The sequence below is a fragment of the Chrysemys picta genome, chromosome 4 (genome assembly GCF_011386835.1).
Source record: "Chrysemys picta bellii isolate R12L10 chromosome 4, ASM1138683v2, whole genome shotgun sequence".
Classification (NCBI taxonomy): Eukaryota; Metazoa; Chordata; order Testudines; family Emydidae; genus Chrysemys; species Chrysemys picta.
The window spans coordinates 95,376,959-95,404,210 of NC_088794.1; the positions used below are offsets into that span (position 1 = coordinate 95,376,959).

Sequence of the window (27,252 nt, forward strand, 5' to 3'; positions counted from 1 at the left end):
TCAAAACTGATCAATCTAACCAAACTTTCAAATAACAAAGAATTGGAACAGACTGTTCATGAACACCCCACAGACCCAGATACAGAAGTTATTTCGCAAATAATTTCAAACAAATTTGAGCAGCTTCCAGTTTTCTTGCAGCCAATTTATTTAATAGAAAAAGTCTGCATTCCCTGAACAATTTGCTGTGACTCAACTTATCCGCTTGTTCACTGAGCAGGCCTGTAAGCCAAGAGAAATCAACCCCTGAGATTTTTATATATAGATATATTATCTTAAGATATTTATTTCCCTCACTGTTTTTCCTGAAAATGAATTAGATTTAATCATCCTATTGGAATGTGGTTTCTGTATGTTTCATTTTCACTGCATGTTTCTATACTGAATTATTTTTTTGCCTAGCAAATGGCATTAAATGTTGTAAGTATAATTCTTTGCATCATCTACAAAGGTTTACCTCAGGCAGCATTTTAGAGGCAAATTACCCATAACAGAACCAACACATTATGAATGTAGTTATTCCATTAGCTTGGCAGGCAGGCAGGCAAGTGTTTGAAACAGACTGCAGAAGGGTCTCCTCTCAAGGCTGCTGCGTAGACCAACAAACTTGGGTGGTGCTCAGAGAGTCACACTGCATCACACAGGCAAGTATTGAGTGGACAAAGAATTGAGGCACATTGGAGAGAAAGCTGTAACTTTCACTGCCTCCCTCCTCTGCCCGCTACTGTGGTGAGCTGGGAGTTCTCAGCCAGATTCTCTCTCAGACAGTGTATGTCCTGATGCAAGTTATTCAATGGCTCTATTATAATGGATGGCAACATATGGCTCAGATATACTTTGAGGATTATTCTACCAGCAACCCAGAAATGCACATTAATGTTGACTTGATAACCGTTGAGAGATTAACTGGTCAATAGAAGATATTACCTCACCCACCCTGTCTCTCTAATATCCTGGAACCAAAACAACTACACTTCATACATGATCAACAACAGGCCCTTTTGCTGGACCCAGCTAATAAGCCAGAGAGCAAGTTTGAAGATTCTGCCTCTTGAGCTAATAAAATCTTCAGAGGACTTTTTCATTAACTCTGGCTCTTACGGGAAGAATCATCTTATCTGCAGAGAATCAATCAACAGCTGGTTATGGCATCTGGAGCAGCTGCTGACAACACCACCAGCAATGTCTGCAAAAAGAAGCCCCAACAAATTAATAGGCAACAGTCTTCATGCATCTCCGTGCCCTTAGCATTCCTGCTTCCTCCCCATTCATTAGTCCGCTGTCCCTGCCTCCCCCCGAAACACCCTGCCTGTAAATGAGCTGAAAGGAAGCCAGACCTGCTTACTAAAAATCACTGTGTGGCTCTTTATATCAGCACTACCATAATCGGGAGTCCTGAGCAAATTTCTTGTACAGCCATTCCCTAGAGATTGGCTATTTATAGAGAAATAATTTCAGTGTGTACTTGTGGAGAAAGAGATAAACCTATTGAACAACTAAACTAACTGGAGACCACAGCATGGTTTGTTTAACCATCGCTCTCTTCAGTGCAGGACTGCCCACCTGTATTCTGCGTGAGGTATACCATCCCAGGTAAATGGTGATTGGACTTCTATTCTATGGAATGGAGAATGGCCAAGTTTAGATACCAAGACCAGTTGGCTCAGGACTTGTTAAAAGGATATGGAGCTTTTCATATAAGTTACCACCCTCTGCATACATGCAATGAGTTGGTTCTTCATGTGACATTGCACTCCATACGTTTTATAGAAATATGATGCAACTGAAATATGCTTTATGCAAAAGACCTCTTGTAAGGTATCATTACAAAGTTTATAATCTACTGCGTGTGTTCATCCTATTTGTATGTATGCATCATTCTTGTATCTGAAGCTAGAAATATGAAGTATAACTCTGAGGTCCTATTGTAATTATGCAAAGTGTAGGACATTAATGGTGGTTTAGAATCTTGATGGCTCCCATTGACTAGGACAATTGGTTGTGGATGATTTATTTGCCTGCAAGCCTTCCTGTGTACCTGTGGGCCAGCCCGTGGGTAATGAATAATGAAGTCTTACAGTGACATGTGACAATGTCACCTGATAATGAAATCCATCTTAAATCTGGTATTTTTCCATTTAGAAGGAGGGGGTAGGGACCCAGAGACACAAAAGATTCCCGCCTTGTGCCAAAGCTATAAAAGGGGGTGGAGCAGAACAAAAGAGGTGGCCAGTTATGAGAGAGCCCCTGTTTTCCACCTAAGATGTCTGCTGGAACTAACAAGAATTGTACCAGGGGAAAGGACTGGACCCAGACTAGGAAGGAGTCTAGTCTGTGAAAGAAGCTTATTGGAACATCTCTGAGGGTGAGATATTATCTGTAATCAGTTTCTTAATGTATGAGACTTAGACCTGAGTGTTTTTGCTTTATTTTGCTTGGTGACCTACTTTGTTCTGTCTGTTATTACTTGAAACCCCTTAAATCCTACTTTTTATACTTAATAAAATCACTTGTTTATTAATGAACCCAGAGTAAATGATTAATACCTGGGGGAGCAAACAGCTGTGCATCTCTCTGTAACAGTGTTATAGAGGGCAACAATTTATGAGTTTACCCTGTATAAGCTTGGGTCTGTGTTGCAGCAGGCTAGCGTGTATGGCTCAACAAGGCAGGATGCTGGAGTCCCAAGCTGGCAGGGAAAACAGGCTCAGAGGTAACTTCAGCACATCAGCTGACAGTCCCAAGGGGATCTCTGTGACCGAACCCATCACAAAAAAAAAAAAATCACAACTGATGCCTTTGTAGCTGCTCAGTAGAGATTCCAAACATTGAACAAACCATGGGAGACTGAACCAACTGCCACCTCTACAGCTGGCCCTGTCCAGGGGCAAGGTGCTGGCACCAGGAGGGGAGGCGGTATGGACTGTTGCAAAGAATGAAATGCCAAAATTAAGTCTGCCTGTGCAACCTTAAATTCAGGCCCCTTGTGTGAGTACATTATGATACAATCTTTAATTACATGATCACATACTTTTTCCACTAGATCCCAGTCTCATTCAGTGCATAGAACAGACAGCATTCATTGAAGAAGCAGCTATTCAATATTTTGTTTTCTCTTCATTGTTCAATGTGTGGCCCCAGGCCTTATTTACTGTGCACCATTCAAACACTGCTCCAGATACAAAATAATTTCCTCATGGGCTTTTCTATGACACTCATCAATATAGTACAAGTGCTTCAAAAACATTAATGAATCTTCACAATGACCCTGTGCATTGAGGGGTTGATATTATCCCCACTTTACCGATGAGGCAGACACCCAAAAGTCAAAAGTGTCCACTAATTTTGGGTGCCCAATTTGAGATTCCCAGGGTCTGATTTTTCAGAGTACTTAGCATTATGTGGCACTTTGTATGCTCACAGTAAAGCTCCCCTTGACTTGAGTTGCAGCTGTGAGTGCTCAGCACTTCTGTAAATCCGACCCCAGGGTCTCAAGTTGAGCACCCAGAAATTCAAAATAATTAGTGGCCACCTGTGAAAAGTGATTTAGCATCACATAGGAATCCTGTAGCAGAGGCAGGGACAAAATCCAGTTCTAGAAGGCAGCATTCAACTACCTTAGTCACAAAACCACCCTTTCTCTGCTTGCAGTCCCCTGCCTCCTTCAGTACATCCCTTCTAATCAGGGCTTGCAAAGAATCCTTTACCTTGCAGGTAGTCTGGCATGGAGTGTGCCAGCACATGCCTTCCTTTGCTGCCTCCAAGGGCTCCGATACAACCGGCAGCTCTTATCTCCATCCAAGATGTCTCCCCCAAGACCTCTGAGCTGCAGATCTTCTGCCTGGACCTCTTCAAGACCTGGAAGCTAGTTTCACTAACCAGGGCCATAGAGGCCACCAAGGGGGAGAACCTCCTTGCAGAGCCCCTGCTACACAATCCACATCTTAGCATGCAGGTGGCAGAGTCCACTTTGGTGCGCTTGATGTTGGTACCACCAGAGTCAGCGACCTCCTGGATTAGGACTGGGAGGGCCCTCAGGAGCTTAGATTGCACATGGGGGATGTCCACCTCAGGCACCCCCGTCACATGCTCCAGGAAGCGAGGGCAGCCTTGCCGCCTACTTCTCTTGCTTTCCTTGAGCGAATCCTGTGGGAGGGCGCTCCCTGCCTTCCTCTCACCCCGACCCTCCAGCCCTTGCCATCTGGCTGCTGTCCCGCGAGCCTCCCCAGCTGCCCCTGATGTGCAACCTGAGCCAGCTGGTCCACCTCTGAACAGTACCCAAGAAACATCTGTACGCACTCATGCTCCATACTATTTACTTCCTCGCCCTCATGTCCCGCCCCAACACCAAGTGGCAGGACTTGTTGCCACCTGCAGAAGGTAAGGAACCCCAGTGGGCCAGTCTGTACTTCACTCTGGTCCTACAACCCACCATGGATATCAGCTGGCTGCTCCTTCATGGAGCATTGAGCATGGGCATATACCTGATATGGTTTATGAACTCCCCCAACGACGGCCCCTTTTGTGAGGAGAGGGAGACCCTGGTGCACATGTACATAAGGTGCGTCAGATTGCAGCCCCTCTTCCAGAATCTCTTATAAGGTTCTGGCTGCACTTTTCCCCACACACATCCACAAAGTCATGGGACCTCCTCATCGACCTCCTCCAGGCGCTGGCCAGGTCAGCCATTCATCATGCCAGGAGGAGGAGGAGGAAGCTGTGGGGAAAGGAGGAATGCTCAGACTGTGGGTCCTATTACCATTCCTTTGTATAGTCACACACCTGAGTAGAGTTCCTGCTGGCAGTGTCCACTGACTCCTTAGACACCTTTAGGGAGCAGTAGGCACTGTTGGAGGGTCTCTGCTCCATGTCCCCCTCTAGAGCCCTGATTTTTGCTCTATGACCTTCACTCCCGTTCCTGTTTTTTTCATCTGTTGCTCCCGGTATCCATCTATGGCCTGGGTCCACTGGTCCCTCCCCCCTAGCTAAGCTAAGCTCCATCCTGTGCAGGGGGCTTTTGGAAAAGAATATGTGGTCATGTAATTAAAGACAGTAGCTGTAGCACTGGAGACTCTGCTCTTTAGGGCAGGGACTGTCTTTTTGTTGTGTTTGTACTGCACCTAGCACTATGGGCTGATGGCCCATGACTGGGGTTATTATGCACTACAGTAATACAAATAAAAAACAATGCATTCATAACAAGGATACTGAATTAAGGTTGTCCGGGCAATCTTGATTCCGGCATTACTTAACTTTTGAGTGCTCGACTTTGCAACCTTAATGTTTTTAATGTAGTTTGTGTGTAATCTTAATAGATATATATATTTACCTACACAAGTTCCAATATAGCATAGATATAATTGCTTTACTATCTCTACACTGATGGTACCACACCCGCATTGCATGCAGTGTAGAATACTATAAAAAGGCCTTAAATGCTCCAGCAGCAGGCTTGAGCCCAATGCTGGTCTCTTCCTGTTCTACCTGGGAGCTAGCCTTTGCTGAACTCTCTGCCCCAATCTGATAAAGAATTGATTCTGGAGGATCAGTTATACACTTATCTGTAACCTTAGATCTCTCCTACCACTTACTAGTTTCCAGGCAACCGTGACCTTATTCAGACAAGCCTTCTTCTCTGTTGCTCATGACAAATAAAATGTCCAATTCAGATTCCCCTCCCCACTCCAAAACTATCCCCGGCCCAACCATTTTCCACATACAAATTAAACAAGCATCTTAGCTTCTCCCCACCCAGAATTCTCAAATAGGTTGATTTAAAACCTGTGTCAAGAGTGCAGAACCATTTTACTGCCTCTCTATCCCTGAACTCAGAGGAGGGCCCCAGTGCTAGAAAAGGGCAGACTCGAGACCCTCTAGTCCATGGGCCTGCATATCTGAATTGAAATGGAAGTGTAAAGATAAAATTCGTAAGAGGGCTGGTGAGAAGCCAGGAACTGTCTAGAACTGGAATAGAAGTTAGGATTTAAGTGAGTGATGGTGAGCGCAACTAGTTCATGAGCTGAACCCGTAAGTGACTTACAATAGTTTATTGAACTCCAGTGACAGTTTCCACTAATAAGCTCTAAGCTATTAAAAATCCATCCTTAAGATCTCAATAGTCCCTCATAAGAGGACTTTCCTGTACTGATCCAGTTTCTCTTTTCCCTCCACACCTTAAAATAAAAGGACAAATTCATTCATGACACAATACACTGAAGTCAGTGGTGTTTCCCCAGCAAAGAATTTGGCCCAAAGCATTTTCTGGGAGTCAGACTCAGGGATCTTTTATAGAGAGTTTTTCATGCTGGAAGATGTCAAGATGTTTCACGCTCCATAGAAATAGAGCCATCAACCAACCGCCCTCCCCTTTATGGCACACTGAAGAGGAAGGGGCAAAAGGGGATCATTTTGGCTGGGGCATCTCTGATTATGAGATGGTACTTTTCAATGTCCACACAAAGCAAATGAGTCAACTGAATTGCACGGTGCTTAGTTTATTTATCCACCTTAGAAGGGATTAGCCAATCCTGCTGAGACTTGAACCTGCATTTCCAAGCAATCTCGGTGTTTCAACCTGAAGCTTAGATCACTAAACAATCCCCCGTGTCATGTGGTAGAGATTCCAGTCTCTACCTTCATGCCAGCTAATAGAGGATTGCTCTTTGCATTACTTTGTCCAACAAGAGATGGCATTCCCATAAATTCCCTTTGGAAGTTATTCCATAGCATTGAGCAAAAAACAATTGGTTGGATAGATCTGTACTACCAATGCCAGCACTGAAATACATGGGCTGGTCATACTAAGAGCCACACACTAAGATTCCACCTCGCCACCTTACTAAGCCTACCTACCAGTACAGAAACACTGCAGAACAAACATTATCCTTCTGACTACTAACACCAGACCAAATCCAACTTCAGAAACTCAAGATCCTAAAATCTGTGACCATCTGAACTCCTTTCTCCTACTTCCTCCCCCTCAATCAGTATCGTTGTTATAGGCACAATTCCATTTCCTATAAAAAAAGGTCACCTGAAATCTCATGTGGCCTCAGCTTCTTACTACTATTCTGCAATATTCCATAGCAAAGAGACAGAAAACACTCACAGCTGTGCTTCATCAAAAGTCAGTATATTTAATGGAGAACAATGACATCTAGTGACTGGAATTAAAGTCTGCCTTACTGAGTTTCCAGCTCAGCAGTTAATGCTAGCTTAACTCCACCTACTTTGGTTAGTGGTAAGACTCCCAGCAACTTCAATGGGAAGAGAGTTAGGCCAACATTGAGAACTTCTGAAGTGTCTCTCTACTGCACACTTTACTGCACACTTCCATCTGTTCTCTGGCTCTCTTCACTTCTCCAGACCCTTATACATGCAACCTATTGACAAGGCGAGGTGCAGCATGTGAGGAGACGTGTTTTAGGCCTGGTCTGCATGAGAAAGGTTGTACTGAAGAAACTAAGGTGTGAACCTAAATCCATGTAGTTTTGCCAGTATAACCCCTGTGTAGACACATTTATTCCAGTTTGCGTGGCCTTTTTTCAATGTAGCTTAAACTCCTTCCCAAGTAACAAACTAAACTGGCAAAAGGCCCCTTGTATACCAGAATAAGAGTGTCAACACAAGGGGTTAAGCCAGTATAATCATCAGTACAAATGGTAAAACTTTCCCATGCAGACAAGGCCTAGGAAAAGAGTGGTACAGAACTCTGCCTTAGGACTCCATGTAAAATTCATTCCAGAGAATGGTGTGGCTGGTCCACGCATACCTTGTGAACAAGGAGACCCCACTACAGAGAAGTATCTTAGCAAGCTTACTCCAATCCAAATGTGTCAGCTCCACTGAAATGACAGGAGACAGGAATACTCTACTCGCCTCCAGAATAGCAGAGAACAAGGTCTTAGAGCTGCTCCTCTACACATCAGATACCATGTTCTATGTAGAAAAACAAATGTTGAAAAACCACGTGGGAGAAGGGTTAAAATTTCTTCAATTTTCAAACACATTGGGATAACATCTCAGCTGTTAAGGACACCTGTATTCCAAGACAGCCATGAAACACAAATGTGTGATTTATGAAACTCCTTTAGAAGATGCTATGAAGCTTCGGGAGGACACATTTCCATAGTGGTTGGAGTGCCAATGTTATGGGACACTGCTGGAGTCCTAGCAGGCATTAGCAGAACACTGCACGAAGGGTAATCATTGTGCTTTGAACTCTGTCAAAATACTAGGTGAAGTTTCTGTGAAGGCTCAAGGTAACAAACAAACTTGTTGCCCGAACATACAGCCCCTTGAACAGGCAGACTTCAAAACAGTTATCCATTTAGATTTTGACTAAGTAGAATAGTCTAGTGCTTGAGGAGAGACAGGATCAAGAGACTCCCATGTTTCTATTCTACCTTTGACAAAGACTGGCTCTGAGAATCCTTAATCTGTACCTCAGTTTCCCCATTTTCCAAATACACAGGAATAATCTCTCTTCAGAAGGGAGTATAGAATGATTAATGCTTGTATTGTGCTCTGAAGTGCTAAGTATTTGGTATTGTGAAACAAAACAGTTCAAGAGCTTTGAATGTAAAAGAAAGAACTGTCCTGTAACTCAAGCTCCAGAGGGAGAGCGCTGTGGACATCTGAAAGGAATGAGGCGGAAGACAGCCTCCCAAGGAAACCGAACAATCTGAAATCCCCCAGGGTGGATTAAAATTAATTTGGATTACGATCTTTTACTAAACAACTACAAGGCAGAAGATGGCCCATCCCCATTTTTGATCAGAACTAGCTTTATAGTGTAAACAACGCACATGATCTTCCAGCCAAGAAAGAAAAATCCAGTAGTCAATCATATCAGGAAGGTTTAATGTAGAATTTCAAAGACATCACATTCAATAAGTGAGAGACATACCTCATGTGTCTTCATCACAAAAGCCTTCTGGTACAGACAGCAGCCTTCTCAAGTCAAACAGCAATCCAGAACCAACCAAAAAGAGAACTGGTAAGCCATCAACAAGCACTAACAGCTGGCATTAATAAAACTGGTTATTCATCAGTTCTAGTAGTAAAAAGATAATACTTCCAATAGCAACAGTTCTTTCTACTACTGAAATGCAACTCTGACAGCGCTCATTTAGGGCCTCTTCCTGCCAGCACTGCACAAGTAAAACACTGACTGTAGGCTAAGCCCTCGGTTAGGAAAGGCTCTGATCAGAAGTTGGGGAAGCTCTATTGGAACCCTGCAGGATTACTGAGACCCCCAGTCAGCAAGGTCTCATGAGACAAAATGTAATTTTATATTACACCAAGACCCAGTTCCACAGTGACAGCAGCTGTTGTGAGTTGCTAGCAGGTCAGAGATGAGTTCTCAAGACAGGAACATAAGCTTTATAGAAGTCAGGAGAGATTGGGGGGGGGGGGGGGGGGAGGATTAAAAAATTTCCTTTTAACTAAAATGACATGAATATCCACCACCGCTTTACAAAACCCGATTCTCACTACTGTCGCACCTGTTGATCTTTGTGATTTAGTCCCAGACAAAGCTTTATGGGAAGTTTAGTTCCTTCATGAGGAAGTACTGACAGATCTAAATGTCACATGCCACTACTAACCCCTACTAAGGTGCTACAGAAAATCTCATCCTCCACCTCAAGTGTAATGATCTCTGTCAGAAACAGGAGAAAAAAAAAATCTCCCAATGCTGAGCAGCATCCAGGGGAGGGGAACTGACCTACAGGAGCACTCAACTAAGCCGTGAAGGGAACAGTTAGATTGCTTGGCAGAGGATGCCAAAGGCTCTCAAGTATCTGCTTCAAGATGGAGGATGAAATGGTGTCACTGACTCATGGAGAAATGCTATGGTCAGTCCTTGAGGAAACGGATTGCTAGACTTTCATTCGAATGCCCACTCAGTGATGCTACTTGTGAAGTATCATTATATGTAATACTCAAATTACCATTAGCAAGTATTGTACTTGACGGTGCTGGAGCCAGAACAGGTAATTGTGCAGAATGTTCCACTATGGGTATTCAGAATGGACTATAATGGCTGAAAACAAAGTGAAGAGATCCTACAGAAAATTCAACTGTATGGATCAGACCAAAAAAATTCTTGGAAAACTGTAGAAAAGACCACAACCCTGAAATTCCAGACACAGGGATTAAGATGCATCTTTTGAGACACTGCGCTGCTTAAGAATCACATTTTTATGTTATTGTACAGAATCATGCATTTGTGTAACATGACAGATATTTGCAGACATACATGTAAATGCAAAGCTATTGCCTTCCTTTTACATTTCTGTCAGTAAAGCAGGCTAAACAATCTCATTTGGAAGCAAACCAAAAGCAATTCCTAATTTGAAAGTGATGAATGAAAGTCTATGCCACCAAACACGCCCCACTGCTTCTTCCCATCACCCCAGTCTTCACCTGAATTAATACTATAAAATGGGGAAGCAGTCCAACTGAATGAGATCATTTTTCTGTTCCCAGTTCTCTCTGGGCAATGAGGCATTCTTATCTTCATGCCAAAGGGATCTCATAAGAAGAGCTTCAAGAGGCAAGCTCAAGCTCACCTTCAGAGAGAAGCCAGAGGAAGTTCTGAGGCATTAGCGGAAATTAATCTTCCAATTCTTAGACAACCGTGACCATTTCTCTCATAGTCCTCCAGGACTAACTCATTGCTTTTCAGATAACAGTACCCAGCTGCTCTCTCCTTAGAGCTCTACCGAATCCATTTGTTTTCAGATTTCTGGAAACTAATTCCATGCAACTAATATGCATGTTTCACAGGCAGTGGACGTGACCTATAGCTCAAAAGTTTTGTGTTTATGTGCAGCCTCAAACAATAACTGTGTGACCCTACAGCCAACTTTGCCTCTCCTCTTCATACTTTTGTGGGTCAATGAAAGGCTTGTCAATGGACCGGATCATCAGCTCCCCACAGTACACGCATTCAGCTGCCACAATATCATCGATGTCTGCCTTGATCTGTTCCCGACTCTGCTGTCCCTTCCCCAAGCTAGTGGCATCTGTGTCCTTGGGACGATGATGGGCTTTGGAGGGCTGGCTTGTGGCTCCCAGCTTCTTCTGAAGGTCTTCTAGCTTAGCTTGCTTGTAGGCAGGCAGGTTTGGAAAAACTGCCTGGAACAGACAGTCATAGTGGAACATGTGGCCGCAAAGAAAAAGATAGAAAGGGCGGTTTAGGAGTGGAAAGTCACAGGCTGCACACTTTTCCTGAGGCTCCACAGAGCCATATTTGTTTCTCATCTCCTGGATGTCCTCCCGGATTCTCTTGGCACTCTGTGTAGCTTCCTCCATCTCTCTCTTCAGCTCCTCAATGTGCCTGTTGTAGTCCTCCAGAGAGTTGCAAATAGCCTCCTTGAAATGGTCGATGGTGACAAAGTCGGGGAAGAAGGGCAGGACATCTTCAATCTTTAATAGGTTGCAGCTAGAAAGGCAGGCCATGGCCTTCTTGACATCCTTCTCTTCCTGGACCACGTGGCGAGCAATTTTCAACCAGAGCTTCTTCCGGAGTTCCTCATCCTCTTCAGGGAGGTCTGCACAGGACTTTGCTAAATCCACATCCACCTGAAAATTGAACAGAACAGTAAGGAAACAAAATTACGATTTCCTCTTCACTTCCCTCTCTGTCGTGAGAGCCCACTACCAATACAGGAAAGACACTGGTAAGAGATCTCTCCATTATGTCAGCCATAACTACAGCTATATAGTTGATATGCCCACTTGGCTGTTCGTATGTCAGCCACATCCTCCCTCCCCGAGACATTCACTGCCAACACAAAAGGTGTGCATAGTAATTCTGGATCACTGAAGTGTGATCTAAAGAGTCATTAGGGTCCAGGAACGCAACAGGAAGATCTAGCTCTCCAAAGCCACTAATGACCTTCGACCTCCAAGGTTGACAACAATGAATTAAGTATCCACCCTCATACAGCAGGCACCAGTTACACATTTTTGACCTTTACCGGGCTGGAGCATTTATCTCCTCTACAGTATTCTCTATACTCAGAACGTAGGATTCTGCAAATATTTTGATGAACTCAACATAGTAAATGTCAGCATTTTAAATTGTACACACTGCACTGTCACCATTCAGAACCTAAGTTACCTCTACACTAATTTAAACTTTCGACAAGATTACCAACAGGGATAAATTCATTTAAAGTTTTTCTTGCATTCTTTTTTTTAAATCAGGAGATTAAGAATCGGGTGGGGTCCTCAGGTCAGCAGAGCTGGTTAGCAACAAGCAGAGTACCCCAGAGCAGGGACTGCATTACAGAAACCATATCCCCCCACCACAGTCTCTTTCACTCTCCTAAGATTATGGTCTGTGAAAGTCAGATGTCCATTGTAGGTATCTGACTCTAGCTCAGGCTAAGGAACTGTTTAATTGTGGTGTAGACATTTGGAATCGGGCTGCAAGCCTGAGCTCTGGGACCCTCCCACCTCGCAGGTTCCTAGAATCTGGGATCTAGCCCAAGCTCAAACATCTACACCACAATGAAACAGCCCCTTAGCATGGGCCAGAGTCAGCTGGCACGGGCCAGCTGATTTTTAATTGCAGTGTAAACATACCCTGATAGAGCAATAGTGGAAGCTCAGAACTAAGTTAATAAAGTGACAGGCATTTCTTCCTATCTTGGGGCCTTTATAACCCTTTAAACACACTAGCCAGCCTTCTCACCCCTTCCCTTAAAGAAGGGAAAAGCTCTCCACTACTGGAGCTTCAAGAACAAATAACTAAGAGTACTAAACATAGTAGCACACACCTGCAGGGCTAGATCCACTGCTTCCTCATATAACTCCATCACTTTGTAAACATGGACACAGGCTCGGTGGTGTCCATGCTCTGCACACAGCCGAAGCGCATACTTCAGGTCATAGTGGATCCTGTTAGGGTTGGTTCCTGCTTGTTCGAGGTATGATAGCAGCGAGTCTGGCCGACACAAAGCATAGAGGGACAACAGGTAGTTGTGAATGGCTTGCTCCGTTTCCTCCAGCTCACACACACAGAATTCCATGTATCGAATAGCTTCACTGATCTGTTGGGTGCTCCCACTTTGGCTGTAGTTGACGAGGGCAGGTATGAGCTTCCTGGCATCCAGTTTCGTGCCCATAGAGATCCAAGCATCAACCACCTTCTTGGGGATGTGCTGGATCAGGACCGGAGAGAACTTGTAAAAGAGCTTCTCATCTCTGTGTCTGGTAAGGACAGTTAGGGCTTCATCATAGTCATCATGCTGGCAGTGATGGGCTACCACTCTCTCATAGTCCTGCATAATAACTGAAAAATAGACCATGTGTTCTGTGTCCCCATGGCTTGCTAACAACTCATAGATGGATGCTCGGTTATTGAACAGGCACTCTTTGTTTCTGGGGCTGCTCAGGAAGCTGCAGAACTTCTCCCGAGTCTCCTCATAGAGATTCCTTTTCGAGGTGTCCCCTTCCAGAGCACCTAGCCGATTCAAGTAGAGCTCTGTTAACCAGGTGGTCAGCAAAGTTGTCTGGGTCTTTTCAGAGGACTTTAAGCTGGCCAGTTTCTTGAGCAGAAACTCCATCAATGCCTCCTCCTGCTTGGCTTCAATGAACTTAAGGGCAATCTCTTCAAAGTAGTTCTGGGTCAGTGCATAACACTTGGCACTATCTAGGTACCTCTTGTTTTGGAAGGAGTGTTCTGCCTCTCTTGCCAACACAATATCCAGGCACTCAGGACGGTCTTTGCAGTACTCTTTGGCCAGATCAAACTTATTAATGTTCATGTACATCTTCCACACATCTCTTGATTCCCGTTGTACGTGGTAGCGGAATACAACTTTCTCCGTGTGGATCCAGATCTGCCCAACTGTGGGATCTTTGATCATGCGCTTCAACGAGCCAAACTTCTCCAAGAACAGGTCTTGGAAGACAACCTGCCCATTCAGAGTGCACACAGCCTTCACTCTGTCAGGCAGTAGCAGCAGGAAGTGGAACTGGGTGAGCACTATGGAGATCGGCTTGTTAGCTGCCACGTCTACATCAGAAGGATATTCCCAGACCCGTTCATCACTCAGAATAGAGTCAGGCCGTCCATAGTCCAATGTACCATACAAGACACCATTTCCCATCATCCAGGCAAAGGAGCGTGGGGAGGAGCGTAGCTTTGGAGTGTAAAATGCTATTTCGCTGTAGCCAAAGCTGGCTGGGAACTCTCGGAAGCTGGGCAAGTGGTCTGCATGCATGCCAAACACGAAGGCAAAGCCCTGCTGCTCCGTCCCCTCAGGCACTTTGCCAACAAACTGGAAGAGTCTCTTACGAGTAGTGGCAATGATAAAACATTTCCCATCGAGCGCTCGCTCTATTTCCAGACAGCAGACGGGGGTCGGCCCTGCCTCCTCCTCTAAGGAATAAACCAGTCGGAAATACTGGTCCGGATTAGTGCTGAAGAGACTTCCCTCGCTGACAGAGATCTCAGCCTCATATATTTGGCCCTGGGCTGTCCCCACCAAGATAGGACCAGTGTTAGTCTCTGAACCCAGAAACTTGTTCCAGCCCACACTTTCAATCAAGTGACCTTTCCAGCGGGAAAGTGTCCGCACCTTCTGAGCACTTCTGTTCAAATACAGGCATTCACTAGTGTTCAGTGCAATCACAAGGTGAGATCCTGCAAAGGCATATAGCAAGAGAGAGATGATTAATGGGTGCAGGGTTAAAGGAACAGTGAACAACACAACCCAGGCAGCACCACTACTGCAAAGCAAGACTTCTGGTTGTTCTCAGAGTCATGTTAGACAAAACATGGAAGTCAAGTTCCTAGAGTTCCCCCAGGAATTTGAATTCATAAGAACCTGGGGATTGCCATAATGGATGAGATCAGTGGTCCATTTAGCCTAGTATCACAACTGACAGTGACCCCAGATGCTTCAAAGGAAGGTGCAAGAAACCCTATATGAACAACTCTGGAATAAATGGCCCATAGAAAGTCCAGGCTGCTAATTGTTGTCATTAGGTTTTACATTTTATAAGTGTTTCATCCCAGCTAGAGTTAACTGTGGATATTACAATTATAATCCTATTTAGAATTCTAAGCTCCTGGCCTCCCAAGGCCAAAGGAGGCAATGGACTCCAAAAATTAGATGTACATCGTGTAATGAGAATTTTTTTTTTTTTAAACCAGTTGTAATAAGCTAGCTCAAATCAGCCCACATCTGTCAGTGAAGAACTTGGAGAGTGGTTCATATGTAAGGGGTGAGGCACGGTACTCTTCCTCTAACACTTGAGTATTAAATAGGCAGAGTCCCTGGACAATAATTAGGTAGTCTGAATTCATTCCCCAGGTGGACCACATACTCCTTCCACACAGAATAGAAACTGGAAGTCTTCCTTAATTAAATGCTTGTTTAACACAATTATTGCATTTGTTGTAAAGATTAAACAGCATTTTGCATTTTCCCCTACACCGTCACCTCACCTGTGTGGTCCAAAAACATCTTGTAGACTCTGGCTTCATCCTTGCGTCCCAGCTCTACCTGATTAGGTTCATCTGCCTTGCCAAGATCAATCCTGCATGGAGGAATGACAAAGCAAGTTACCAAGCGGCAGGAGGAGCCCATGTAACTGTGGAAACAAAATTATACCTTTCTCTTTTACAAAAGACCATGAATCTGCACCTAGTTTAGAGACAGGGTTTCCAAGCAACCCAAAAACAGGCTGTGAAGGCTTCAGGTCTTAAATAGTATGAGTTACCTGAAAAGCGTGTCTCTGCCAAGGCTCATACAGAGCTGGTTACAGGAGACCACAAGGCTGTTAATTTTCTCTGGAGGAGTGAAATCAATCCTTTGCTTGTTAAATATTGGAGTCTCCTTCTCCAGCCGAGCATTCACATACCCTAGGAAAAGTAAAAATACAAATGTAGTTCAGAAAAAGAGACAACACCACAATGTAACCTAAAACAGGGAGCAGAAACAGGGAGGGCTACAGGAAAGTGAAGCGCTCCATGGTGTGGAATCATGGGGAGTAACATCTATTCTTTTCCCCAGGTGTATGTTTGGAGCTACAGTACAAGTTTATTTCCCATTCTGCCACAGTGCAGCAATTTATCACATGGCACTAACTTGAAAATAGACACAGCAAACTCTGAAAACTCTGGAAGAAACTGCACATTACAGTTACATTACAACTTCATAAAAAGCTGATGAAGAGGATGACATAGGAAAACAAATGGTCAACTATTGGAAAATCAGGTTATTTGTTAAAACACTGAAAAGTGGGCATGGTGCTGTACAAGATGCTAACATAGATGGTATCTGTGCTCCAGAGAGTTTACAGTCTAATGAAAGACTCAGAAATCAGAGGTGGCATTAGTTTAAAATGTTTCATTTGGGGAGGATAAAATTAATTTCTCTCTTATTCAGTCTAGCATCCATCACACAAAAGAAAAGGCAGAAATTGAAATTATTCAAAAGGTTAAAGATGGCTAGATTTTTCCATAAAATTAATCATTTAATTGCCATAAAACAATTTAAGATCAGTGACTGCAGGCAATACAGCTGGAAGTCACAGCTAGATCAGTAAAAAAAAGTTTCAGAATACTTGTATAATGTTTTACATCCACAAAGCTCAAGCACTTGATAAAGATGAAAAAGTACCGTTACTTCAATTTTACATTTGGGAGAAACTCAACCATGGGGTTCAGTGAATTGACTGAAGTCACACAGCTTGCGGAGATTAGCACTTGAGTCTGGTGAGTACCAGAATCAGTGCCCTAAACATGAAGCCACAACACTGCCCAACAAAAGCCCAAACTAGGTAGAACTGCCTTCCAATTTCATTACAAACTGAAAACTTGAGCCAGTGTGATCCAGTTCCTGGATCTTTTGGCAAACCTGGATTGAATTTCAAGCAAGGCTAGGACAAATTAAGATTTGGGGTTTAAACCTGGCAAATGTGGTCATTGTGTCAGAGTTGCACACTGCATTTATTTTTAGGTCTGCTGAAGCATGAAACAAAGTGAAAATCAGGTGTGTGTGAACTGAAACTGGGAGTTAAAGGAGTAGAAACTAATGTCTTTCATATTGTTCTAGTCACAATGCTGATCTAAACTAGAACCACCACCACTCAACTATTTTGTTTTAAAGGCTCCACTTACATACTTGGGGACCACCAACCTGGCTAGCTTGGGAGACACCAAATTTAGATGGTGGCAGATTACTAGACAGGGCGGTCTGGATAGCAGGTGGGAGGAGAGAGTTTTACATAAGCAGCATGACATTCTGCTACAGAAACTGGTTCAGAACAGGCTTATAGTTTTGTTTTAGTTCATAAAAGCTTTAAGTTTTAAAGCAGGTGCAGTGACCTCAAGAGAAGGCCAAGCACTAAGACAGTGAAGGGAGGAGGGTGAAGGACTAGCCAGGGCAGCGGGATGGGAAATGTATCCATTAAGATGGATAGGCTTTTAACACCAGATAGCAGGGTGGAAGAGTGGCATGACTGGTTTCATTTTTCTGAAGCCGGACAGGGCTCAGCTTTCAGAAGCTTAGGACAACCTAGAAGCACACGGACAACCTAGAAGCACACAGTTCCCATGCCTAAATTAGGAGAGCAGCATTCAGAAGCTGCCCATGGTGGATGGACTCTAGCCAAAAGCCACAGAGGAATTCAACTCTGCCACTGAACTGTAAAATAATGTGATATTCACATGGAATAAAACATGAATGACACTCATTAGTAGAATCCAGGAGAAATATGTATGTCAACAAAAAGATTGTATCACAAAGCTCTCTCCATATCAGTCCTGTGATACAAGTTTTTCCCCTGCCTGAATTTCCCATGCCTCCACAGGACACGATGTAACCTCCTGACCAAGAATATTGCATTCCTCTAACAGAATGACCAGGCCACCTCAGGCTAGACAACAAGAAAGGACTGGTCATTTCTGGTTCCTTTCCTAGATTAAATTTACACCAGCCTCCCTCCATGGATGGAAAACCACTGGCTCCACAGGGATTTCTAGGACAGTTATATCCATGTAGTGAAGTTAGCCTGGGAAAATCTTCACTTGCAAAGAATTTACAAGGTATACAAGGTTACTCCTGGGGGAATTCTGCACCACTGTGCATGTGCAGAATTCATGTTCCCTGCAGAAAATACATTCTGCAGGAGAGGTGCTGCAGCTATGCCTTTCACCCACCAGGAGCTGCTGTGGTGCCAGAACAGAGGACAGCTGCTCACCAGCCATAACAACCCATAGAGAGGAGGACAGCCTGCATTCCTCACAGCGTCCTGCCCACAGACAGGTGAGAATGCACATATGGGGAGGGAACAGACAGACAGAACAGGGCACATGGGGCTGCTGGGGGTCACAAACTGGGGTTCAGAAAGGCTAGTGGAGGGACAGGGGCTGAATAGGAGTGGGGTTGCAGGGCCACATGGGGACAGGGTGCAGGGACATGTGGATAGGGGGTGCATAGGGACGGGGGAGGGAGTGCATGGACACATGGGGACAGGGGCAGATGTGCCTGACTGAATGGGAGAGGGTAGGGGGTCAGCCATGGTCTGTATGGGGGAGGCCCCCCCACTCCTTCATAATCCCTCCCCCCGCCCCCCCCCAAAATCCCTGTTCCATACTTCTCCCACCCACATCCAACAACCCTCCAGGTTCAATCCCAGGCTCCTTCCCAGCAATTACTTCCCTCTCACTCAGCTCCTCCATTACCCCGACTCCCCCAAGTCTTTGCACTGCTTCTGAGAGGTGCAGGAAATATGTTCCTGTATTGTAGTTTGAATGAATTATTACTCAAAGTTCTGTATTAATACACCTAGGAAAGAATATATTTGTCAAAAAAAAATAATCCCTGAATTTTTTTCATTGTCTGTATTGTTACAGACATACTTGCTGACAGGTATTTTTAAATAAGTTACCAAAATAATTGAAGCTGGCATGATTATATTGTATTATTCTGACAAATAAAACATGAAGAATTTTAAAATATTGTGTGCAGAATTTGTATCTTTTTGGCGCAGAATTCCCTCAGGAGTAAAAGATAGAACATGGCTGCTGGAAACCAAGGCCACTGGCTGAAGCAGACAAACAGCATGGCATAAAATTAAAAACACAGTGTAAAAGGAGGGTTAGAAGACCATTTGATTGGCAGGATAGGATTCTGTGGTCAGCCCAGCACAGTAGAGGCAGCAAATGCTCTGCTGCCATGTGGCAGGGAGCAGAGTTTAGGCCTAGAGCTCTGTAGGCTAGCAGGGGCCTGGAACAGCACAGGGAAAGCACAAGCAGCGCCTATAGCCTTGTCCCTATGCTATTTTCAGCAACTCTCCCACTGCTGGTCTAACACCAGCATAGCCCAGATACTGGCTAGAAAAGATATAGCACTAGTGTAGACGGGCTGTTCACATTTATCACTGCATCGTCTAGACCTGCTGCAAGCACAGTCAAATGACATGGAGACAAAAGTGCTGGCACCTTCTCTACCATCGCTCTCCCCCTGTTGCTGCACTGATGCTAGTTCAATAGTGGCACATGCAAAAAATAGCAAGCTTAGAGGTAGTCGAAGTGTGCGCATTGGAAGAGATGGGAAATAACTTCATGCTAATTATGCAACACCTCTTTTGGGTAGCACTTCATTAAGCCTTTGTCTATACATAGTTTGACCATCCATTTAACTAAGTCAGCACCCCCCTGCTGTGGGCACTTATTTCAGGCTGAGTGTCCTATTTTGGTTTTGATTAAGTCAGCGAGGAACTGATACAAGCAAAATTGAAAAAGGAAACTTATCCTGAAATAAGAGGGTTCATAACTAGTGGTCATACGGATTCTAGTTATATCGGTGCTCAAATTGCGTGTAGACCACGTAGGGTTGCCAACTTTCAAGGGTGGAGTTTCACTCTGATGGGAAAGTGATACAGCCACCCATCACTGAAAAAAGAAAAACATGGAATGGAGGATGATCAAGGCACAAGAATCAAGCCATTAAAATGAGATCTCTAAGTCACATTAACTTAGAGTCAAGAGAGACAGAAAAAAGTGAATTGCCTACTCAGGAAAAAATAAGGTTGTCTCAGTCAGACGACCAATGAAAATCTAACTCAGTAAAGAAAGGGACAGTTTAGCTTTTGGATGGAAGGTTTTACTGATTTAAAAGCGGTTTTATTTAAAATGATCTATTTTGGATTCCTTGAGAGATTACCTGTAACAATGCACTCAGTTGTATGTGCACTTCAGTCGTTAATTTGAGATTTGTAATTAGTGATCTTCACCAGAAGGGGAGAGATGCACTTTTTTAGCCTCTGTTCCTCTACACAAAAAGTTTGGGTAGGATTCAATTGGTTTTATTCCATCATATATAGTTTCTCCTGACTTGGAACATGAGAACTAGTTTTGGTTTGGAGTCTCAAACCCAATCCTCTCAAATGTGCACAAACACTTTTTTAAATGCACTTTACCTATCTGGATTTAGGATTCTAAATGTTGCACCTTCATTCAGATTTCTGGGTGAACCTGCTTTCTTTCTACCTCCCAGAGGCTGAAACATCTGGAGAAAGACAATGAAATAAGATCACTACCAACTCCAGCCAGGTGTTTTGGAGTAAGGCAGACCATTTCATATTGGGACTTGCAGAACCTGCAGTTTGCACTTCTGCCATCCCCAGTCTTTGCTCTTTTGGGATCTACATCTTTCTGAAATAGCATCAGTAAAAGCATAGCAGTTTGGCACCACTTCAACCAGCTTAACACCTCCCAAAATTTCAGGTACAATGTTATGGTTTGCTCTTATGTGGATATGCTTTACATAAAGCTATTACTTTATTTATTCCCCAAACCAAGCTGCTGAAACTTTAGCTCTGTCTGCAACTGCAGCCAACCGATTTACTTTCAAATCATGTTCAAAGCTACAACCGGAACCCTGAAGGGACACCCACAGATTTTAAAATGGTGATGAACATGGCTGCAACTCAACTACACTTGCAGTTAAACATGGTTCAGGTGCCCCTTTTGCTGACCAGCGGTGACTCCAGGCACCAGCGCTTCAAGCATGTGGCTGGAGCGGCAAGCCGTGGGGGGCGCCCTGCCGGTCCCAGCGAGGGCAGCAGTCAGGCTGCCTTCGGTGGCATGCCTGTGGGAGGTCCGCCGAAGCCGTGGGACCAGCGGACCTCCCACAGGCATGCCGACAAAGGCAACCTGCCTGCCGTGCTTGGAGCGGCAAAAAAACTAGAGCCGCCCCTGTTGCTGATACCCATTTGTCAGCAACAGGTACATTTTTAGTGAAGACAGAGTCTATGACAGGGGTGGGCAAACGACGGCCCATGGTCCGGATCCGGCCCCTCAAGGCTTTGGATCCGGCCCACGGGATTGCCCCGTGGTGCCGTGGGCCCCGCACCGCTCTCAGAAGCGGGCGGCACCACGTCCCTGAAGCCCTCAGGCGGGGGGGCCGAGAGCTCAGTGCATTGCCCTTGCCTCCAGGCACTGCCACCTGTAGCTCCCATTGGCCGGGAATGGGGAACCACAGCCAATGGGGGCTTCGGGGGAGGTACCTGGAGGTGCGGCAAGGGCAGAGCATGCGGAGCCCTCCGCACCCCCTCCTCCAGGGGCCGCAGCGCTTCCTGGAGTGGCGCAGGGACGGCATGCAAGGCATGCCACCCCGGAGCCACTTTAGGTAAGTGGCGCCGGAGCCCGAACCCCTCCTGCACCCTGCCCCCCAACTCCCTGGCCTAATCCCCCTGCCTGCACCTCACACCCCTCCTGCACCCCAACTCCCTGCCCTGAGCCCTCTCGTACACCCCACACCCCTCCTGCACCCCAACCCTGCCTTGAGCTCCCTGCTGCACCCCCGTGCACCCCAACCCCCTGCCGAGCCCCCTGCCGCTCCCCCCACTCCAACCCCCTGCCCTGAGCCCCCTCCCGCACCCCTGCCCCCCTCCCTGAGCCCCCTCATACAGCCCACACCCCTCTTCTGCCTTAATCCCCTTCCTGCACACCACACCCCCTCCCAGACCCCAACCCCCTACCCCGGTCCTGAATACAATTTCCCCACCCAAATGTGGCCCTCGGCCCAAAAAGTTTGCCCACCCCTGGTCTATGATAACTGAAAAACTACTAAAGAGATGATATTGCAGGAGTCAAGAGTGAGAGCAGAGAAACAGGTAAGGAAAGGAATTGTTAGCCAAACTCTCTTAAAACCATTCTGCTTTAGTTAACTTCCAATTAGCACCAAAATAATTAACATTGGGGGGCGGGAGGGAACCTCTGTTAGAGATTTGGAACCCTGACTTCAATTAAACTTAAGCAAATAAAGGTCACAAGCCATATTTTAAGAAATATGAGCTTCAGTGTATGGACTATGTTTAATTTGTTCTCTCTGTTTATCCTTTTTAATTTATACACAACCTGGTATAATTAAACTTTTCCCACAAATATGCACCATACAACCCTGCTTACCTAGCAGTTCCAGATGATACTCAAAACCTTTTGACAGATTAGGATTCAACTAAGGTGGGGAGCCAGTTATAGATACTTTCAGAAGCTTATGCCTGTAGATTTTTAACTCAGCAAAGAGATGCCAACTTTGCAGAGTGGCCAGCACTGAAGTGGCAATGCTAGATAGAACATAGTCTTTTTAAAGCTAACTGGGTCTCGTATCTAATTCAACCTTATAAAGTGGCAGTAGGGGAACCACATGTGAAACTCAAGATTCACTAGTTTGATTAATAGGGGATGTACTACATAATTGCCCCTCTAGCTAGTTACTCCTCATTCATATTGCATAGCTGGCATAACCCATCACATAATTATTGTATATTTATATTACAATTACATTACACAGGTGGACATACATAATATAGGTGCCAGCACTTCACAAATCATGGTATAAAGTTTCAAACCAACACAGATTGCTTTCATGCCACACTTCTGAAGTAGTAACCATACCAATATGAAATCAGCCCGTGTGAATTACACAGCCATTATACATGTGATGGAACCTATGTTGTCTGCATCGAGTATATTGGAAAGTTTCCCTGGGCTGGGCAACTAACACGATGTCACTAAACATCATACATACAACATGTTTAATAGTTTCTATAGTCACTCAAGTGCCTCAAAAAGGAAAGGAGCAAAGAAAGACTAAGAAACTGATTAAAAAACAAAGTCAAGAAGTAAGTGGCATAGACAGGAGGCCTCCTGTGAGACACTACTGCCACAAATTTGGATTGATAAATGGAGAAGCAGTGGTTAGAGCTCACCCCAAGCTCATAACTTTAAAACCATTTCACATTCGCTCTTTTGCTACATACACAAGTGCATTCATACAGCACAGTGGTATTTTAGGATTAAGTCATTTTCCACTCCACAAAATAATTTCATTCTAAATAGAAATTCCCTGTAGTCAGAATTTCAATTGCAATGAAGCAATTTGGGACTGGCATCCTTCTTCCTCAAACAGTTTTACTCTATAACCAAGTTCAAGCTAAGCTCTAAACATAGGGTCCTACCATGGCCATGTAAAACGCTTCACAGACTGCAAAATCTGGTCTCCCTCTATGAAATCTAGTCTTTTGTGTGCTTTTACCCTATATTATATTATACAGATTTGACAGGGGAGTCTAGTGTTTCTCAAATTGGGGGTCCTGATCCAAAAGGGAGTTGCAGGGGGGTCATAAGGTTATTTTGTAGTAAGGGTTGCAGTACCGCAACCCGTCCTACAATAAGCTTGTCACACACACACAACACTCCTTTTTAGGTCAGGACCTCTACAATTACAACAGCATGAAATTTCAGATTTACTTATCTGAGATCATGACATTTGCAATTTTTAAAATCCTATGACTTTGAAATTGATCAAAATGGACTGTGAATGTGGTAGAGCGCTATCTATACACAATGGAGTATCTCAGAAGAACCTATGTACAATAACATTGTGTTCATAGGTTAAGTACACAGATTTCATTTGTGATTACAAAAATACTGTACACATCTTCTCATTTTTTGTACTTCAGCTATTAGCAAGGCTTCCATTTGCTAAACCTAATGTAAAATTCATTTCCTAGCAACTGCCTCAACATGAAGTAGTAATAGCATATATCCAATGTGCACCCAGAGACAGCCAGAACAACATCACACAACAGAGTGCCCTCTCTACACTATAGCCTCTATCTTTGGTACCTATAGTTATGAATTAAGGCCCTAATTGTCCCCACATAGAGAAAACCTGGAAAGATGGGAACACTGAGAATTCATTCAAAGTACTGCATGAATGATGATAATTTGCTCTTCTATAGTATCACCATAGAATCTGAAAATGCATTACAAACTAAGCCACACAACTATCCATGAGGTATTATTACACCCATTTAATTAAAGGGGAAACGGCAGCAAGGAGGGGTTATTTGCCCTCAGTGGTACAGGAAGCCACTGGCAGACTTGGGAACAAAACCCAAGTCTGACTCTACAACCCTATTTAACCAGTAAGATCACAGTGCCGCCCAGCGCCTGCCAGACTCAAGTCAACAGGGCAGTAACCTGCAGGCCTGTAATGTTTCTCAGTGTTTTTTTTTTTCCTGCAGTGTACTTGCTCAAATCAGACGCGGAGGCGGACTTTGTGGCCCAGGAGCAGTTCTCACGCTCTGACCTATATAAATGATCAAGTGGACCCAGGCCCTTACCGGAGTGCGGGATGCCCACGTTGCCGCGGCTCTGCTGCAGGGAGGCAGAGCGGGACAGGGAATCTTCGTACTCATCCAGGATGGAGGCCATGGTGCACCTGCCGCCCCCTCCCCAGCCGGTCCCGGGGCCCCGCCACTCACTCTGCTCCCTCCCAGGAGACACCGGGCACCCCCTCAACTCATCCCAATGCAGCTAAGGAGTTAGACACAACACCCTCCCTGCAGCCCCCGCCCCCCGGCAGACCGGGGCAGCAACTCCCCTCCTACAGCCCCCGCCCCCTGGCAGACCGGAGCAGCGACTCCCCTCCTGCAGCCCCCGCCCCCCGGCAGACCGGAGCAGCGACTCCCCTCCTGCAGCCCCCGCCCCCCGGCAGACCGGAGCAGCGACTCCCCTCCTGCAGCAGGTCCCGGCGGCGGGAACTCCCCTTCTCTGTAACCGATCCCACCCCTCCTGTCTCGCGTTTCTTTGCTGGGAGCCCAGTCGCCCCGACCCCCTCCCGCCCGGCTACTTCCGCAGCCGCTCAGCTGACCCACCCCACGTGACCTGACTGCTTGCGGGCCTTCCTGTTTCCGGGCGGTAGCGCGGCTGCGCATGGGGCGGGGCGTGTCCCTCACGTGCCCTGAGCGGGAGGTCGCGCGCCTGTCTCTGGCCCAGCTCCGCCCCCGCCATTGAGTGTGGCTCCGCCCCCAGCCTTCACCACACGCCCACCTTGTCGGGCTGTCGTGACGTCGGTCCTGTGGTTCGCGCCAGCCCTTCTCCGTGTGATCGCACCTGTCACTGACAGTGCCGCCCTAGGGAGCCCCCGGCAGGCGTGCAGGGACTGCACTTACACCCCGATCGTGCGAGCACTACACGCTGCTCCAGCCAATCCCCGATACCGCCCTTCTCATCGCTAGCCAGGCCAACTCTGCCTGGGGGGGGGGCGTCTCATCCCAGTGTTCCATACAGGGGAACTAGGGTGACCAGGTGTCCCGATTTTATAGGGACAGTCCTGATATTTGGGGCTTTGTCTTATATAGGTGCCTATTATCCCCCACCCGCTGTCCTGACTTTCACACTTGCTGTCCGGTCACCCTAAGGAGAACAGGCCAGGCATGTTGCCTAAAGACAGAGCAATCGCACATCGGCTTGAATAGGTACTACGCTTGATCTTAGCTCATAGAGAGCCGAGAAGCGAGCTCAGGAGTTCTCTGGCCAGTGTTTTTCAATGGGTGGGCAGTGGCCCTTAGGCAGGGGGCTCATATAAGGCAGTCAAGGGTTGTGTGTCCTTGAAAACTGTATAAAAATCTAAAGCAAACTCTTAGGCTTGCTCCCCGATTCCCAGTGCGTTTCAAGGTCAAGTGTTCTCTGTCAACCCCTAGAAATATACAAATAAATTAATTATATAGGCTTATAATTGATACATTTTTTACTCTTACTGTATAGTAAATGTAAAAGGGTCACAAACTTTTCTTTCAAATATGGAGTAGCCAAATTGAAAAGGTTGAGAAACATTGATCTGTCCAATGCCACCTTAGCCAATAAGAAAATGCTTTTTAATGTAAATGACTCTGATTAGGCAAGACAGGTGAGGTAATATCTTCTATTGGACCAACTTCTGTTGGTGAAAGAGACATGCTTTCCAGCTTACACAGACCTCTTCCGGTTCCATTCTGTTCTGATGGTAAACTGCAGTCCAACTGGATTAATACAACTCATTATTTTAGATGTTTTTCTCCCTTCTGGACCCATCACTTAATTTTAGCATTAAAAGCTGAGTTTAAAAATACCAACCACCTTCTACAATATGTTATGATAGTAATTTAGAGATGGGCCCAAACTTGAACCTCATAGCAAACCCCATCACGTTTCATCATTGTGGGGTGTTTGGATTTCAGTGCCTAAATCCAAATCCCTACTTATGGTGTTTTGGTTCTTGATCAGACCCAAACTGGAAGAGGTCTATTTTCTTATTTTGGTTTGGCTGACAATAGCTGAATTTGTGAGATTACGGTCATTTGGGGCTGAAATCTCATGAGATCTGTTTGTCTGATTTCAGTGCTGTTAAATTGGAAGCCAGACCTTAGCCTGGATTTGAAATGAAACTTCAGCCTAAACCTAATCCAGATTCTGAACTAAACACCCGTTAGCCCATCTGTTATTCCACCTCCAGTGCTATTCAATTTACTTACAAATGTTTTAAATAATTATATTATAGTGCTAAATTCATGAACTCAAGGTTTACAGACAGGAGTTGTTTTTAAGTGGGTAAAAGCATGCAATGCATTTTTCAGTAGTTTTGTGTGTCTAGGAGTTTGTGGACAATTAGGTGACTCATTTTTGCAGGGTTTTGCCAAAAAACAAAAAAAGAGAAAAGAAAACAAAAACAAAAACATAAACTTTCTCCAGCAGGTGGCAACATGCACCTGAACAATGAAGAACATACATCTTCACAGACACAGAACCATACTCATTTCTGGTGCAAGTTACATAAGGGATGAATTTGACCTCCAATCTTTGGCTTGAAAAAAAAAGAGACTAGGACTAATATCTATGCTTATTTTGGAGAGGCCTTTAAGAAAGCATTTTTGTAGATAAGTTTATTT

At 45.1% G+C, this 27,252-nt stretch overlaps 1 protein-coding gene across 2 annotated transcripts; it reads right to left on the reverse strand.

The window, feature by feature from the left end:
* Positions 1–8,841: 8,841 nt before the first annotated feature.
* Positions 8,842–25,431, reverse strand: VPS18 (VPS18 core subunit of CORVET and HOPS complexes). Of its 2 annotated transcripts, none has more exons than XM_065593121.1 (5): positions 25,201–25,431; positions 15,745–15,886; positions 15,470–15,561; positions 12,792–14,662; positions 8,842–11,589 (listed from the first exon to the last, which is right to left on the reverse strand). In XM_065593121.1, exons 1-5 carry the CDS (start codon positions 25,334–25,336, stop codon positions 10,861–10,863), a joined length of 2,970 nt encoding a protein of 989 aa, XP_065449193.1. In that variant the 5' UTR covers positions 25,337–25,431; the 3' UTR covers positions 8,842–10,860. The 2 variants fall into 2 exon arrangements, with proteins under 2 accessions (XP_065449193.1, XP_008168151.2); XM_008169929.4 differs by lacking the exon at positions 25,201–25,431 and adding an exon at positions 24,667–25,159.
* Between the last annotated feature and the right edge of the window lie 1,821 nt (positions 25,432–27,252).

Bases quoted from the DNA above. Each gene is read 5' to 3' on its own strand.
- VPS18 (XM_065593121.1), bottom strand. From the start codon at position 25,336: ATGGCGGGGGCGGAGCTGGGCCAGAGACAGGCGCGCGACCTCCCGCTC. The intron at 15,562-15,744 runs GTAACTCATACT...TCCTCCATGCAG, and splicing joins GGCAGAGACACGCTTTTCAG to GATTGATCTTGGCAAGGCAG. The intron at 11,590-12,791 runs GTGTGTGCTACT...TTCAATTTTCAG, and splicing joins CAGTGGATCTAGCCCTGCAG to GTGGATGTGGATTTAGCAAA.